A 17,568-nucleotide genomic window follows, 5' to 3' on the forward strand; every position below is an offset into this window, starting at 1 on the left:
GGGGTGAACATAACCCTGCCTTTGCATCCACCTCAGTCTGGAGCCTTGCACTGTATATTCTCCCTCTCTCTGGTTCAGACGGTTTGCCTGCAACTACCTCCATCCTTGGAGGTGTTCACAACTCGCCTGGACAAGACCCTGAACAACCTCCTCTAATTTGGCTCAGCAGGGTTGGACCACAGGTCCTCAAGTGTCCCATTCCACCTATGTCATTCCGCAAGTAACACCACTATGCTGAGTTCAGCCTGCTATGGGGACTAACACATCCCAACAGAAATTAAATACAACCCTTGTCCCTTTTCCACCCTTGGGCTACAAAAGGACTAATCCTACTCCTTCACAAGTGGCTGTGTTAGATGTGGGTTGGGTGTCCCCCAGCTTGTTGTAAAGCCAGCTCTCCTTTGGGGCTGGAGCTGTTGCAGACTTCTCATGCTGAAGATGTCTTTCTGCCACATTTCCCTCCCAGTGCCTCTGTCTGCCCCCCGTTCCTTGCGTGTCTCCGAGCTGAGTCACAACAGCATCAGGCTGAGCTGGAAGGCAGCCCAGGGAGCTACACAGTACCTGGTGCTCTGCTCTGCAGCCCCCGATGGAGCAGAGGATGATACGACAGAGGTACGCTCCTTGAGAATGGTGGCAATGCTGCTTTATCTTTGGGCTCTCCTCATTTAAAGAGTCCAAAATGAGTGCTTGTCTCTCTGTATAGGGTTAAGTTCTGACAATATAATACAGAGCAGACCTGAAGCACAGAAACCTTTGGCAGCCCAGGGGCTGAGCTCACACCTCTGCAGCCCATGAGTAACTTCTGCATCCTCGAGGCTGCACAGAAATATTTTTGCTTTGCTTGTCTTCAAGACGTGAACATTTTAATGAGTTGTCAGAAGTACCAGCATTACAGTGTTCCATCCCTTTATAAATCTCTGCTCCGCAAGCAGGCTGTGCAGGGAGAGCTGTGCCAGGCAGTGTTAGCAGCAGGTGGCAGCAGCTCAGCTATTATGGCCCTGCTTACAGCAGGCAGCTCTCATGCAAGATTCCCAGGCCATAGAGGAAAAGAGGCTCACCATCTCTCACTTAAAACCTTGCTTTCTTGAAACCCCTTCCATCCTCCCTCCCTGTGTGACACAGGAATGCTGCACCCTGTGCAAACTCTGCTCTTCCCACTGAGCACTGCAGGATGGCTGGAAATGGGAGAGAACCATGCAAGCTTCCTTCTCTATTGCATTAGAAGGCAGCCAAGAATGGAAGGGTGTCCTAGAACTGAAGTGTTCCCCAGGACTGAGGGGTACCCAGAACTGAAATGTCTCCCTGAACTTCTCCCTGTGACAGATGAAGGTGGCTGAGCCTGAGGTCCTGCTGGATGGGCTGTCACCCAGCACTGAGTACTCCATTGCAGTGTATGCGTTGTATGGGGAAGATGCCAGTGATCCAGCCAGCATCCAGGAAACCACCTGTAAGTGCTGCAGATGGTTGTTTGTAAACACTTAAGGTGGGAGTGGTTAGGTAAGTTAGGGGTTTCTTGTATTGTGCCTGTTGCTTTTAAATCCTGCTTCTTCTTATACTGGTCCCTAAGGTGGTCTCTAATCACCTGGTGAGCAGTGAAACAGTCATTACCCTTTGGTAAAATAGGACTCCTGGAGGGACTGTTCTTTAAGATCATTTCATCTGGGGAGAAGGGAGGAATTGCTTGGCTATTTCTTCACCTAAAGCACAGACAGCATTCCATGACATCCCACAGAATGGGATTTTTTTTTTGAGTCTTTTAGTTCAGGATGGAGTCACCCGTGAGCAGCAGGAGGCAACCAGTGGCATTGCTTTGATGCAGCCTTTCAAACCCTGAGTGCTGTCACTCACTGTGTTGCAGTGGCCTTGAGCCCTCCCAGATACCTGAGCTTCTCAGAGCTCAGCCACTCATCCGTGCGGGTCAGCTGGGAGCCAGCATCACTGGCAGTGAAAGGTCATCGCGTCACATATGTGTCTAGCAGAGAGAGCAACACTGGGGAGGTGAGTCTTTGGGGGCTGTTGGAGGGAGAGCTGGGAGGTCACAAGCTGCTCTGTCCTCCTGGGTGCACAGAGGGAGTGTTATCTCTGAAATGGGCACTTGTGAGGCATGTGCTAAGCTCTCTGCATCTGTCTCCATGTTCTTCTCTCCCAACTCATCCCTCTCCACTGCAGGTTGAGGTTCCTGGCACTGCAATGTCCACTGTCCTGAGACCATTGTCCTCCCTCACCCAGTACTTCATCAGTGTTCGCTCTATGTATGATGAGGGTGACTCCTTTCCAATCACTGGCAATGTCACCACCTGTAAGTAGGCAGTGAAAATGCTTTCTGTCCTATTGACCAAACTGTCCTGTGTGTGCCTAAACTGGGATCTTTTCAGTGCTGGTCCAGCAGCTTATGGCCAAAATCCTTGTACAAAACCAATGACTGCTGGAATATTCCCCACTCTGTTAATAATAGAGGTAAAGGAATAAAAAGAGGAAGCAAATGAAGAAAGCACACTACATTTTGCTAACCTCTTTGTCCTTGGAAGCCTTCTCCCTTTTGCAGTATCAGAGTGATACATATCCTCTCCACAAATGAAATAATCCTCCTTAATTAGGGTTTTGAAAACAGTGTACTCCTCTCTGTCCTGATGGCTGTTGCCATTTGGATCTGAAGAAGTGGAAGACAGGCTGATCTCAGACATCTGCCTGGCTGATGCTCTGCTTCCCAACCATCTGCTCCCCACCTCAGCTCTGACAAGGCGCTGTCAGGGCTTCAGCTCGCTGTCCTCCTGCATCCCTCAGTGAAGGTCCCCCCGCCGCGGGCGTTGAAGGTTTCCGAGCTCTCTGAGAACAGCCTCCGGTTGCACTGGGAAGCTGTCGCTGCCTCTGATGTGGTTGTCTATCAGATCAAATGGAGCACAGCTGGTGGAGAGAAGCCTCAGGAGGTATGGACCCACGTACAGCCGGGTTGGGTTTGTGCCTGCTCAATGGATGTTGGTTGGGTATTTAGGAAAAATTTATTCTCGGAAAGAATGATCAGGCCCTGGAATGGGCTGCCCAGGGAGGTGGTGCAGTCGCCGTCCCTGGAGGTGTTCAAGAAGAGGGGAAGATGTGGTGCTGAGGGATGTGGTTTAGTTTGCATGGTGGCAATAGGCTGTTGGTGATACTTAATGATCTTAGTGATCTTTCCAACCTTAACGATACTATGGCAGCTCTGTGCCCATCTGCAAGAGTGGCAGAGTTGCAAATCAGTTTGGGTTCATGCACTCGGGACCTTCAGCACTAAGACAGGATCTATCCCACACTGGCTTTGCTGAGTGCTGTAGTCACCTTGAGTGCTGGAAGCAGGAGGGACAGCGGGGCGGCAGGTTTGGAGTCCTGCAGGCTCTGGGAAGATTGCAGAAGTGCTCTGGAAAAACTCAAGGATGAAATTCAATAGGGACAAAGAAAGTATTAAGCTTAGGCAGGAATAATTAAAGACAGGTATACAGGATGTAGAACAAACAGCTAAGAAGCGATTCAGTAGAAAAAGATCTGGGGTTGCAGAGAAGCACCAGCCCACAATGTCAAGTCGTTGTAGAAAAGACAAGTATAAGTCAGGTATTTGTAGTGGTGGTGAGTCCTGAATACTGTGGGGATAATACTTTGCAGGGAGGATGAGGTCTTACTGATGAGGACACAAAGACTGATCAGAATCAGAGCTGATGCAGTAGGAGTTGGGATGGACCAGGGGACCTTTTCTATCCCAAGCCCCTGTTTTTACAGTGAGTGCTTGAGTACCCCCTATTGTGCTTCACATTTAGGCTGAAATAGGAGTATACTGAGGCTTCTATGCATAATATATCTAAAAGATGGGAACTGAGCGGGGTTATTTCATGCTCATAGCAGCATTACTGCCTTGTACCAGAGACTCTGCGTTGTGGGACAGAAGTAGCTGTTAAATACAACTGACTAGCAACGCACGGGCATCTACTCTGCATTCATTAGGGCTGGAAATTTGCCTTTGCTTGGATTTTGTGCAACCCACAAGAGTCGGCTTTGTCCTCAAAGCCCTATGCTAACTCATTTGTGCCTGCAGGCAGTCTGTGAGCCAGACACTTGGATGGCATGAACTAGCTTAGGGAAGCCTGGGAATTGGACTGACTCATTTCTTGCCCTGCTGCAGCTTTCCATCGCTGGAAATGCAGCAACTGCTGTGCTGCCAGGACTGCAGAAGAACACAGACTACAAAATATCCATCTGGGCCTACTACAAAGATGGTGCTCGAAGTGACACGGTTTCCATTCAGCACAGAACCAGTAAGTGATTGGTGCTGGACCTCCACAGCCTGGTGATAACAAAGAGGGCACAGGATGCAGACACAGGCACAGGGCAGGAGCTCAAATCTAGTCATCCGCAGCTCTGAAAACCCAGACCCGTATATCTAAATGTGGTTGGAGACATTTAGGCTCCCATATTAATATTCTGAATTTCTCCTGGTAAAAATACACTGGGCAAGCATGAGCTGGCTGGCACATTTCTTCTTTTGTAACATATATCAATGTGAGTGCATTGGCTTTCTGTTGGGTGTTGAGCTGAATATGTCACTGTGCTGCCTAATGAATGCTTCCTGTTAGTAAAATATTGTCTGCTAAGAAGGGTGTGGGTTTCTCCAGCTACATCATCACTGAGCTGTGCTTCATCTGAGGGCACTTGCAAAAATGAGAGAGAATCCTTCAGGAGGACTCTGCGTGGAGGCATTATCTAAATCTTGCTTTGTACAGGCAGGATGTGAGGTTAAAAAGTGGTACTCCCAGAGGTCCTCTTAATTAATATTGCCTGCATAATGGTTTTGTTGGCAGCGAATGGAATACAATTAATTCAGCAGCAGCAATCCTCTCCTCCTTCTCTCAGCTCTCAACCTCCTTTGCAGAATGAAGTCTTTCAGGCTGGTGTTGAGCTGATGAAGTTCAGAGTAAATGGCAATCCTGGAACGAGAAGCTCAGGTTTTATTAATAATGAATAATAACAACTTTTGTTTATAGAAAGCTACTTCAGGCAAGTACCTAGGAGCTGCATGCCAACAAGAACAAATAAGAAATGAAAGCATCCTGCAGCTCTGCGAGAAAAATGTTTAGAGGTTTCAGAAAAATGAATAGCTGTTTTAAAGCATGAAGTGCAAAATGTCAGAGCTGCTCCTTCAACCCACTGCCAATGGCATGTGATGGTGTTCTGAACTCTGTTCAAGCAGGCCAAACCTTGCTGGCATTGGCACCCCAACAGTACAGGGAAAACATTTTGACTTCTGCTTGTCAGCTGCTGTTCTTGTTCAGGAACAGGGATGCATTAGGAACATCTGCCTTCATATCAATGGGATGCACAGGCATCCCTCCTCAGGGCTGTGTAACACAGGAGGGCTGACAGTGCTCTTCTATGAATCCACCGTCATTGCAGTGAATGGAGCACTTTTTTTTCCCCAATTCTTAGATTTGACTAGAAAAAAATATGATGTTTAGGGATATTTTTTGAGCAGAACACTTAAGCAAGTTCTTCTCTGCAGACTTACCAGAAGGCAAAGTAGGAGCAACAGCACATTGGTGTATTTCCCACAGATAACTAATGTGTTACCACGTACTTACATGCAGTTCTGATATACGTTCTTGTCTCTGATTATATTTAGATTCAAGGCTTATTTGTGTCAAGAGCTCTCCTCTCATTATGTTCCTGTAAATGATCTAGCATAACAAAGTCTTTGTCCTTGACTAAAGGCTCTGTGCAGTGCTCATTTGTCATATTAATAGACAAGACTTGTGGTACTTTGGATGGACACAAACCTTGCACCCAAGCTAGTGGGAGTATGGAGGATGTTCTCTTGGAGTGGAAGCTGCTGGGAAGTTGGGTGGTGCTGAGCAGGGGCCCTTGGGAGGCACTGGAAGTGGTTGCTTTTGTTCATGTTGAGAAGGCTGGTAGGGACCTCTCTGTTATAGGGAGTAAAAAGAGCTTGAACAAAATTGTTCACCTGTTTTGTCCTAGAGGACAAAGGGTGTGGGTGTCCCTGTCTGAGGTGTCTGCTATGTAGCATCATTTACATAAATCTTTCTGCCCCTGAATTGGTGCAGTGTGTGTGAGTGCACTTCATCCTGTACTGCAGTAAGAGCAAGAGGGCAGTCTGATGGGAGTGCTGCTAATGCTGGGCTGAACCACCTGGGCTGACTCTGTGCTGAAACAGATTACAGGTCGCATATGTGTGCCATTCCTCCAGCAGAGCTGTGCCAGAAGTGACTGCACGTTCTTCCTCCTGCTCATCAGTGAGCTCACACTGCAAACAAAACAGCTTCGAAATATAGGGAAGAAACTTCAACCCATGGAACTGAGGGAACAAATATGACCTGTACAACCACTGCAGATGTCTATTGTGATGGAGCAGACTCCAGAACTGTACTTTTACTTGGAATTATATCTGTGATTCTGGCTAGACCTGAAAATGACTAACTCGAGATTCCTCCTGCAAAGGAACAGGAGGTAACAGAAGCACAGATGGTGCCCTGGGTGTCAGAGACACTTCCATCCCCCATGGGCAGCTCTGGGAGGTGACCTTTCCCCTGGCTGTCACATCCATGCTGTCAGACTATGCTCAGCCTGGGGGCTTTCCAGAACAAATTCAACTTGGAAGACTTCACTTAACTTTCCTTTTGTACATTTGAACAGTCACCGCTTACATCAGCTGAATGAAATAGCCAGTGCAGACAGCAAAGATGCAGAGGTATGGCACAGCACTAAGAATAGCAATGTTGAAATGACTTTTCCTCCCACACTTGTTTTCTTCTCCACTTTACCTTGCGGTGATGCACAGCAACAGCCTTCAGCCTGATTCAGCTCTGGGAAAACTTGGTTCAGCTTCAGTAAAAGTAGGCTTGTTTTGTCCAGAAAAGGGAAGGAGGATCAATGAAGATGCAAATAATCTTCATTCAACATGTGCTCTAAGGTCACCTCAGTCTTTGCTGGGTGGGCAGAAGAGCTTGTTTGCATTGCAGGTAAAACTGCAGAATAGAAACTTCATAGCCTGGGTGTGTGTCCTTGGCTGTCTTTGGGACTTGCCCATCATTTTCAGTGTCTTCTGAAGAAAAAAAAAAGCCTACTTTTCAAGACCTCTTTGTCTTCACAGCAGTGAGGTTTCAAGGCCAGATATTTATACAGAGCAAGAAACTGCTTGGAAATAGACTCTTGGAGTAGGTGACCTCATACTCCCATGTGTGACTCCCGTAATGCTCCATCATGATACTCATCTGCAGTGATTACAGAGGTCATACTTTTCCATCATCGCCATGGGCTGAAATTTCTTCTCTAGTTTTCAGTCTCTTTTGTTTGAACAGCAGATGGATTCGCCTTCCTCTGCATTTCTCTTAATAACCCCCAACCCCTGCTCAGAGGAATCACTCTGTAACTGTCTCCGTTGCCAGGTCCAGCTTGCTACACAGCAGCACTCCAGGGAAAGAAATGCATTTACATAATTAAAATATGCTCCGTTTTGTCACTGGCAAACCCTGTTCTTGCTGACCACAGCTCAGGCCATCACCCACTTGGGATCCATCCATCCACCGTGCTGCAGGGCCAGGAACAGGAGAGCAGCTCGGGCTTTGTGCACAATCCTTCCCTAAGGCTGTGGGTGCTGAGTGAGAAGTGTTAGACAAAGTGCTGTGTGCTGGCTGCTCTGTGTAATTTTTTTTCTCTTTGAAAGATAATTTTAAAGCAAAGGCCAAGCTGAGAAATAGTAGAAATGATGATACATTCACTTTAATCCAGGCTTAACCAGCAATCAAGCTTTTTCTCCAGTGTGTCTCCAGGTCTTTGATGAAATACAAGAACAATTTAGTCTTTCTGAAGGTTATCTTGTGTTTGTCCGTGATGCATCCAAAGGATCTTTTTTTCTTCCTGCCTCCAGGATTCTTCTCTCTACCAAATATTCCTTTTTTCCCCCAGGACCTAGGCTTTGAATTACTGAATGCTTGAGTTGTACCACGTTGTCTTAGGCAGGACTCACCCCTCCAGGCTCTGTTTTCTCTCCTGCCTGGTCCCTAAGGTGGCTGCTTCTGCTTCAGGCTCTGGTTACAGCACAGTAGTGAAGCACTGGGGAAGGGATCTGGAAGCAAGCATTGGTGGCCCTGATTTCAGACTTCTCTATCTGACTTTAATGCTGTTGCCCTTTAATCCCTGCACAGCTTCTCGGAGCCCACCCACCAACCTCTTCATAGACTCCGAGAGCCCCACCAGCCTCCAGATCCATTGGAAGCCCCCTGAGGGTCGCATACAGCACTACAGAATCACCTACAGTCCTGTTTCTGACCCCAGCAGCCATCAAACAGTAAGTTCAGCTCCTTGGCAGGTGGGACAGAGGGTCTGTTTCATGGCCAACAGAGTGCTGTTCACTGCAGTAGGGTTTTGCTTATCAAGAATTAGTTTGCATGAGAACAAAACCAAATTTCTTTCTCTGACTTGCTGTCAAGCTGCTTTGTGAAGAAATCTGTCTTCTGATTCACTTATTGGCATCCATCAAAGCTGCAAATAACACAGCTTTCCCCTCTCCCTGGAACAGAGATGGGAATTCTAGGAGGCAGAGTGGTAGAGGATAACTCTACTGCCCGCCTGATTTGACAGGTTAACAATTAACCTTTTACAGTGTCCATTTGCCACAGCAACCCAAACTGGAGACCACATTTTAAGGATCTTTTGAACCATCTGCAAAGGGAATATTCTTTAATTAGGAAAACACGCTCCTCCTGGACACGGTAGTTCTGATGGCAATGCGTAGTCAGGCTTCTGCAGTGCTGCTCTGGAACTCACTACTAGAAGTCTTCAGAGTAGCCCCAGTGTGTGGATAAAAGCCAAAGTCTGGGTTCTTTCTTCCATCCTGCTGTAGATCATGGCTTCTGGGAAAAGCAGCAGTGTGACCTTGCAGCCGCTGCTGCCCGATCGAGCCTACAAGGTGACAATTTCTGCTGTCCACTACATGGGAGAGAGCGAGAGCACAACTGCAACGGGTCGCACAGGTGAGTGCATCCATCAGTACATGCATCTTCATCTGATCTCATCTATCAGGCTTGGCGTAGCCTCTCCAGGGGCAGCGTTGTCCTTCTTGTGCTGAGCTGTGGCTGTGGCCAAGGTTTTGCTCGGCAAATTTCAGAAAGCCTGGAAAAGGGAAAATCCTGCCCCAGTTTCAGCTCATCCTGTGTATTATTGGTAATTCCAGGATGAATGAGAAGGGTTGGTGACCATACGGGTCATGAGCCAAGTGTCACTGTTCTGAGCAGCAGGGCTCACACATGCACTGCTTTCTCTTTCAGCTCCTGTGATGTCTAAACTGCCTTCAATACGAGGATTTGTTCCATCTAAGGCAGAAGGTAAATCACCTCACATAACTTCTGGCATTGGTATTTTTTTCTCAGTATCAAATAGCACAGTGTGGATCCCTCAGAACAGGCAACATTGGGCACGTCTCTTCTTGACAGATGCCTTTGGGTCCTGAGAATCTGTCCAGGGAGAGCCTAGAACCACACAGACTTAAAAGCAGACTCACTCAGTAGAGAGTCTTGTAGGATATTTAAAGGGTTTCTGCACAACTTGACCAAAATGGAACAAAGAGAATGATGACATGTTTTAAATTAAAGTTCCTTGTAAAGTCCCTTATTAAATTTAATGAGCATATGTTCTCCTAGCTGATACAAAGCAAAATATGAAGTGGATTAAGGAGAAATGTTGAATTAGCAGGGTTATAAAAAGCTGTTAAGAAGCAAATATTAGAATATATGTATTGTGGCATTAATGCCTTTTCCTGTCTATGTGAAATGATTCCAAACAAAACCTCAGCTTTAGAGTTTGTTGAGAGAAGCCGAGAGGGGAGAACGAAGCAGATTAGATGAGAATGTTTTAGATTGTGCTCAGCAAAGAAAATATCAGACTCAATTTTCTGTGGCTTATTGAGGAAATGTGCAGGTGTGCAGATCACAGAGGAACAACCCTGTGAGCCTTCAGCTGGAAAACAATCGTCCCATAAGGCTGGTGGAAAATGTAGCGTGTGGCTATGATAGCTAAAAAGACAACAGGAGAAATATTAAATTCTGTGTGTTTCATAAGATGAATGATGTGAAGGAGTGGAGATGATATGTAACAGTATTGGGAAAACTGTTGCAGTAAAAGAATCTGATTTTGATCACGTTATTGAGAGAAGTGGTCTGAGCTGTTGTTGGAGGGGATGTTGTACAGTGAGTAACTGCATTCATCTGAGACCTGGGGAGAAAAACAAAAAGCAAAGAGAACAACAAGACAGCAGGAATCCTATGCTGGGAGGTCTAGGAAAAATCTTCAAAGCAAAATGCAGGCTGTCACTGTCAGGGATCCTTCACCCTGACTCTGAGGTGCTCTGTGTAAGCTGAGCATTGCCAGATCAAAGAGCTGTGAGCAATGAGAGTGCTGGGAGGGAGGTGAGAAGGGGCCTCCCTGACCCCCCTGCAAGGAAGCTGGATACCTGGCCAACAGGCAGAACTGCAGCCTGTCAGTGTGATGTTGGAGGGAATTATGTTTTCTTCATCATACTTCAATTCTTAGCACTGTTTTGCATTTGGAAAGCTGTCCTGCTTCTGTAAGGGGAAGGCAAGGAGCAGAGGTATGGCTTGTAGGCATAGGCTTTGGCAGTCCCATGACTGTCATTGCATTGGGTGCCCTTTCTTTTTGCATATTACTTGACTATGAATAATTGTATTGAAGGAAGCTCAGCTGCTGTGTGGAGGATGGTACCCCTCTGTTGTTAGAAAAGCCAGACAATTGTAAGCCCTGCATTTCTCATGAGGTATGAAACTGACACTGATGTAAGAACAGCAATATGAAAGTTACAATGAAGCCTCAGTAATGATCTACTGGATTCTATTTTACTGGTGACCTAGAAAATCACTTATGAAATAGCCTATCTTGTCAAGTGTCCTTGATTTTTCAGGGACATGTCTCATTTTGCATCAAGCATCCCCTTTGTCTCAGCTCCATCTGGCAGCCATGGCCTGGGATTACTGCCATTTAGGTAGCAGATAATTGAAAGTAGCATTCGTGTGTTGTTTTCTAAAGCACCCCCTTACCTGAACCACTTAAATGGGAATGCTTATAACCGTGGTGCCTCACGTTACAGCCAGTTCTCCCTAGCACCCTGCAATGTTGTTTTCTGCCTTGTGGCATATTAAAGGATTCATCAAGCGAGTCTCTGACAAAGGACCTGCAAAACTTAGCCAAAACCATTTGTGTTTCTCAAGTGCGAAGAAGAGCAAAAAAACCTTGGCTTACTAGATAGAGAATTTAACTGGATTGTTGCAATAAGTCAAAGCCAGGTCATATGCCATACAAAATGGGCCAGCGCTGCATCTTTCCTCCCTTTCTGGCTATTTGAATTTGTGTTGTATTTTAAGTTTTAGGTGCAATATTCAGGATGAAGATATGCTTATTTATTTTCCAGCCTACTAAGGTGCATGTTTCAGTAAAAGCACCATTTATAAAGAATAGTGTTTTGATGTCTGTTTCCAAAAAGAAGCCTGCAGAAAATGATGTTCCCTCGTATTTCATATCACAAGGTGACAGATGATTCAGTGAAAAGAAAGTGATCATGAGGATGTTTGAGGATGAAAGGCGGTATTTTGTTTTTTTGTGATGAATAAGACAAGGAAGAACTTTTATGTTAGTATAAACATAAATCCTCTCCTTCCCTCCATATATCTAAACAAGGCTCAGGCCAGACTTAAGCTGTATAATGTTATAATATTCACCATGTTTTGCTGTGTTTTCCATTACTGAGCCCATAGGAACTGCATCCATTTTGCTTTACTAATCCCCTACTCTCTTTCTTCCCTCATTTTTTCCCCTTCTGTTCCATTCCCACAGCCTGTCCCCCCATCAGCTCTTCTGCAGGCTCCATACGAGGTACAGTATCATATCAAAACCTTTGCTGGGAATGTGCAAACTGTCTTATCTTGGTAGGGGCTGGGGGGGGGAGGATGGAGATGAGAAATATTCAGCAGCTGAGCAAGGTGAAATTCTTTTCCTGCCCTGAGGGAAAGGGGAAAAGTCTGAGAATGAGATAGGGAAACAGTCTCTATCAGGTAAGGCCTGAGACCCTTCCAATGCTGACACTGAAGACCACTTTTTAGCTGAGGGAGAAGAATTCAGAGGGAGCTATGGCCCCGATCTGGAATGGCTGAAGTGTATTCATAGAGTATGGAGGACATGGATTCAAGGGCTGTTCAGCCAGGGACTTGACCCTTGTCCTAACCTGCAACCAAAGCAATTGCTCTTCTCATCAGAGTTTGGACTGTTACAGGGCGAGTCTGTCTCTGCTGCTTGAGCAGTCTGTCTTTATATGAATAACTGTTCACTAGGTGCAAGACAGAGGATGAATGTGTTGCTTAGGGCACGCACTTGAGGCACGGTGGGGCAGCCTGTTTGCTTCCTTGCTCCAGTGAATATACAAAGAAAAATGCATGCAATGGGATGGGACCAAGTTGGGCAGACAGGAAAAGGTGCACTGGGAGATTGAGCTGCAGTGGGTTGCACCTGAGACACACGTTGCTAAAGAGAATAATATTGTCAGGTTACAATTGTGAATTGAGCTTTGTCAGTCTTTACACCATTGTTTCATATTAATATATAATATTAATGAAATTCCAGTGCCAGGCACCCCACGTTGAAGATAAATGGCCCACAAGTGTTTCATTTCTTTTGGATAACTCCCTAATGTGTTGGGCAATGAAAAAAAAAGTGCTCTCTGGACCAACCTCTATGCAAAATAACCACTCAAGCCAAGCAACTGCAGATTAAACTAAATGGTGAAGGGGTGAGGGAATCCAAACTGAAAGGACCACATTGTAGTGTAGTTGTATCCCTTCATTTACTGAAGCAGGAGCTATCTCCTTCAACCCGGGCTGCTGCAAACTGAGATAAAGCGAAAAAGAAATAATAAAAATCCAATTTCAAGATCTTGTCTTAGCAAATAGAAAACCGAAATGAGAAAATGACTCAGAGCTTTAATGATGAGCCATGAAAGTGAGATGAAGCTGCATGAGCTGGACAGGCGATGTCAGAGATGTCAGGGAAGAACCTCTCTCTGTAGATCACATAAGGAGAGTCAACCTCTGAGTGCCTCATGGAAATAGAGAGAAATGGAAATAGAGAGAAATGGAAACATATTTAAAAGTCCTTCCCCAGTTTTTCTGACTTATCAGGCACTTCAGAGCAGAAATGATTCCTCCTGCCAGCAATCTCTGGACAGATTCCATGTCTTTTAAAGATGATATTTTTGCATCTATTGGAAATGAACATTTTTGAATCATTAAAGAATCACAGAATTCCTCACTCATTTTTCATTCTGGAGATTTGAAAACAAAATTATGGAAGCCTTCACTTTTAGTATATTTCTTTCCAAGAGTCGATTGCAGCAGTGAGTGATGCAGATGCCAACTGTTGCCCTTGGCTGCTGCTTGTGGAATACAATCCAGTTTTATAGAGAGTCTGTGCAGCCTTGCTGATGCCTTTGCTCCTATGTTTTTCTCTCCTGTTGAGGCCTCCATGCTTGCTAGAAGCTCATCCTACCTGCTCTGCCATCCCATTTTTTGTCTTTCCTAACCACCTATTTTTCTGCTTTTCTTTGTTCCAGGATTCGATATGATGGAAGCGTTTGGCTTAGTAGAGAAGGAATACGCCTCCATTAAAGGAGTGGCTATGGAGCCATTCATATTTAGTGGCTCCCGCACCTTCACCCTGTTTAAAGACATTCAGCTAACCCTGAGGACCAGGTGGGAGCAGAGCTGGGACCAGCATTGAGCTCATCATGGGTCCCTGTGCTCACACTGCTCACTGATTTGTGTGTGAATGACAAATCCCCTCTGGCATCTTCAAAATGAAATTGTAAAGATTCAGCTAAACTGAATTGCAGGTAGACTGAGAAGAATGCCAGCTTTCCTTAATATATTCAGAAATTAGCCTTGGGTTGATTTTAAGATGAGTATGGAATAAATCTCAGAAGTCAATAGGACACGACGGGGGCATTCATTATTCATTTGTCTGCTGCCAAATGTTTTCATATGGCAAGGGTTTTCCATTCAGCAGAATCCCTTTTTGCAGCAGAGTTGGTTGCTGTGATGGATGTAAGGATTATATCACGTACAGACACTGCATGATTCTTTAGGCATTCTGCCCACAACCACGTACACTTTGGTTATGGCAGTTTGAGGTCATGTCTTCATCTTCAATCCCTCCTCCCAGCATCTCTAGTTTGGAGACAGAGCTTTGCCTTAGTAAATATTGTCTCCTCACTCCTCTCAGCAGCTTGGGCTTTACTTGTTGAGAAGGAATAACCGCTGAGGGCTGTGGCCTGACCCTATTTTCTCCGTGAGTCCCAGAGGGCCAGGCTGCTCCCATGACCTCACTCATTTTTTATGATAATAAATCAAGAACGATCTGACTCTTGACATTCAGAGCTATTTTGTTTAAAGCCTAATTACTGAGGCTCTGGCTCAGTTTAATCTTAGTTAAAGAAGCAAAGCTTCTTAGAGTACACAGAGTTGGAAAAATTCAGAGAGTTCTTTGGTCTAATAGTCCAGAAATTGTGGGCAAGTCCTTTTGTTCATCTGGCACATATTCCTTTCCAAGGACATCACTCCATCACAAGAGAAATAAGAAGCTGATATTACTTATGAATCAGTCTTGAAATGATGCTTGATGAACTGTGTGCATGCCCATGCAAATGTCTCGTTTCACATTACAGATGTATTCCAGGCATAACCAATTTGACTTTCCTTGTTGCCTCACTGCATCCTCTCACTATGCTCCTAGCACCCTCTGAGGGGTTTGGCAGTGGCTGCAGAGGAAGCTGTGCTGTGCCAGGAGCTGCTGGCATTTGCTGCTTTAAGCCACTAATGCTTCCTTGGCTTGTCTCATTCCAGCGATGTCCACCTCTTTACCATCTCACCCGAGCACACCATAAGCATCCTCCTGCGCCTCCTGCCCGACACCCCCAAGGAGCCCTTTGCTGTGTGGCAAATAACCGATGAGGACTTCCAGCCCCTCCTTGGTGTTAACCTCGACCGTAAGGTTTCATGTTGAATGTGTTACATTCAGGTATCTGCTAACATTTCTGCAGGCAGCAGACCTCATTTTGGGATTCACTTGGGAAGTGTGGTGGGTTTATGGGCTTTTATTGTACAGCTGCAGTTTTTGGCCATCATTACGTTTTAAAGGCTTCCTAAAGCAATTAAAAGCTGTGTTTTCATTGTTGTTCTGCTTGTAGCATTCTCCTTATTTTTAGCTGTTATTTTTGTTTTCCATTGTTTAGAAATATTTGATTGCGATACATGAGGTTTTTTCACAATGCTTAAGCCTGTTTATTTTCTGTTGCTCAGTATGTGGGTGAAATCAAACTCTCTTTGAATTCTAAAAGCTGTTATTTGTCATGTTTTCCCTGTAGCCAATAAGAAAACCTTGACCTATTTCAATCATGACTACAAGGCTGATTTGCAGGAAGTCTCCTTTGACCAGCAGGAAGTGAAGAAGATATTCTATGGGAGCTTTCATAAGGTCCTTATTAATAAAGGGAGAAATGTAGCTCACGATCTCATCCATTCTGAGACTATTATGTCATCAATGCGTATTGTTCAAAGCGAGGAATGATTATAAGTGCTTTGCATCCAGATTGCTAGGGAGCCAGTGAACCTTTTTCATATGCTGAACGTTTTAATTGCAGACCTTCCAATTATATAGGTTCATCCTATGCGTATGACATCTTTCTCACAAATTGATTGCTTCTTAGAATGCACTGCATGTTTATGCATTTTTAAAGTGCGAATGAGGATGGGGTAAATTATAGTCACATGTGGTGGCCATCATTTTTACATATAATGTGTGGTAACAATGTGAAATGGCATCAAAATAACGTACACAAAACGTGTACTAAATGGTACACCTTTCACAAGGTGGGCATTTGCCATTTCAGTACTTACTTGTATCACACGGTCAGATATTTGCTGCACTAAAGATGCAGCCTCCCTGCACAAATGGTGTAATTTACTGGATGGGAGCATTTTATGGACTGCGCACTCCTCTAAATCCTTCCCCTTTATTATTTCCATCCCCAACCAGTTTATTTATGGGCATATTCCCTTGTTCCTTTCTAGTGTGATGTGCTGGTCCCCATAACACTCATATTGAGCAGTGAGCTCTTTCTATCAGTATTTACATTATTCAGCTGGTTCTGAGAACTGAATTGCTCAGAACTGGGACTCCAAAAAGGCTTTGCCCAAGGAGAGCTCAGCTACAGCAGGGAACCAGCAGGGAAGAACATGGTGCTTCTCACAAAAACCACGTCATGTGTAGTAAATACCAGCACCAATCTGGGAACTGGGCAGAAGGTGTTTAATATCTCCCTGCCCCATTGCAGAGGTCCAACCTTGGTCTTCCCATGCAGGTGCATCTTGCAGTGAGTCTTTTCAAGATCAAGCTCTATCTGGACTGTAAGAAAATAGCAGAGAGACCCATCAACACCGTTGGCAGCATCTCCACCGCTGGCTTCATCATGCTGGGAAAAGTGACACGGACCAGAGGGCCCAGGAGTGGATCAGCATCAGTGAGTGCCCATAGGTGCCTGCTTAGGAAATTGGGGGGTTAAATGTGAAGCTAGTTGGGCAGATGGAGAGTTGTGCCATCCTCACAGTCATCGCTCTGACAACCTCCAACAGCAGCTGTGACTCAGGGCTGTGTGCTGATCCCACTGATCTCTGTGGGTTAATGAGCTTTCCTGGCATGGGGATTCTCCTCCTCGCCTTCTGCCTGGGTTTGAGGTCTGGGCTGAGGGGCCAATACTGAATGCTGGAAGCACAGACCCTGCCCTAACAGGCAGCAGGTATAGGCAACTGCTTTGGAAGAGAAGGTTGTGCCGTCAGCCCCCACTGAGTGGCACTGGGAAATGTTGGGTCTGGAGGTGCCTCAGTCTCCTGTTTGCTCGGGCTTGGCAAATGGTGGCCAAATACTCTTCAGTACAGAGGCTCCTTGTCAGCTGCTGTGTGAATTAAAGCAGCTCAGTGCCAGCCTGCAGGTACATCCCTGGTGCACTGCACAGCACCCTGCAAGAGGACAAAGCAAAGGAAGTGTGGAATCTGTGCTGTGCCTTGCAACAGCCACATGCATCACCCAAAAGGTAAAACCAGCCCTGCATGCCCAGGAGCCTGCTGCCATGCTTCCTCCACAAAACAGGAATGTTAAATATGTGTAGAATGAGGAGGAATTGCTCAGTGAGACTGTAGGAAATCATTCATGATTGTGAAGCTTTTACTCCTGGGTTCTGCTTTTAGGCCTGAAATTCTATGGGGAAACAGTGCAGCCACTGATTTGCAGCTTCCCTTGCCCCAAAGCAGTGCAGTAAGAACAGTTTGTTCCATCCCAAATTGCCTGGTCCTGCAAAGCACAATGCAAACATATAAGGTACACCAGGGAAAAGTGGGCACTGGAATCACCTGTGAGCAGTGGTGACATATGACAAACCAGGGCACAGTGGGATTCAAGCAGTGTTTTCTAAATAAGTGCTGT

General features: G+C 45.6%; 1 protein-coding gene across 1 annotated transcript in view; it reads left to right on the forward strand.

Moving 5' to 3' along the window:
* COL20A1 (collagen type XX alpha 1 chain) overlaps nt 1–17,568 on the forward strand; it is a 39,656-nt gene that overhangs the window by 12,280 nt on the left and 9,808 nt on the right. The window contains exons 13-26 of the mRNA XM_015881694.3: nt 467–612; nt 1,324–1,447; nt 1,859–1,998; nt 2,170–2,299; nt 2,785–2,927; nt 4,148–4,280; nt 8,181–8,323; nt 8,879–9,008; nt 9,303–9,359; nt 11,878–11,916; nt 13,646–13,784; nt 14,934–15,076; nt 15,455–15,564; nt 16,451–16,609. Of these exons, the coding sequence (XP_015737180.2) occupies nt 467–612; nt 1,324–1,447; nt 1,859–1,998; nt 2,170–2,299; nt 2,785–2,927; nt 4,148–4,280; nt 8,181–8,323; nt 8,879–9,008; nt 9,303–9,359; nt 11,878–11,916; nt 13,646–13,784; nt 14,934–15,076; nt 15,455–15,564; nt 16,451–16,609 (1,736 nt within the window). The remainder of the gene's footprint in view (nt 1–466; nt 613–1,323; nt 1,448–1,858; nt 1,999–2,169; nt 2,300–2,784; nt 2,928–4,147; nt 4,281–8,180; nt 8,324–8,878; nt 9,009–9,302; nt 9,360–11,877; nt 11,917–13,645; nt 13,785–14,933; nt 15,077–15,454; nt 15,565–16,450; nt 16,610–17,568) is intronic.

This window comes from Coturnix japonica, chromosome 19 (assembly GCF_054131305.1).
Source record: "Coturnix japonica strain WE chromosome 19, WE-NBRP24, whole genome shotgun sequence".
NCBI lineage: Eukaryota > Metazoa > Chordata > Aves > Galliformes > Phasianidae > Coturnix > Coturnix japonica.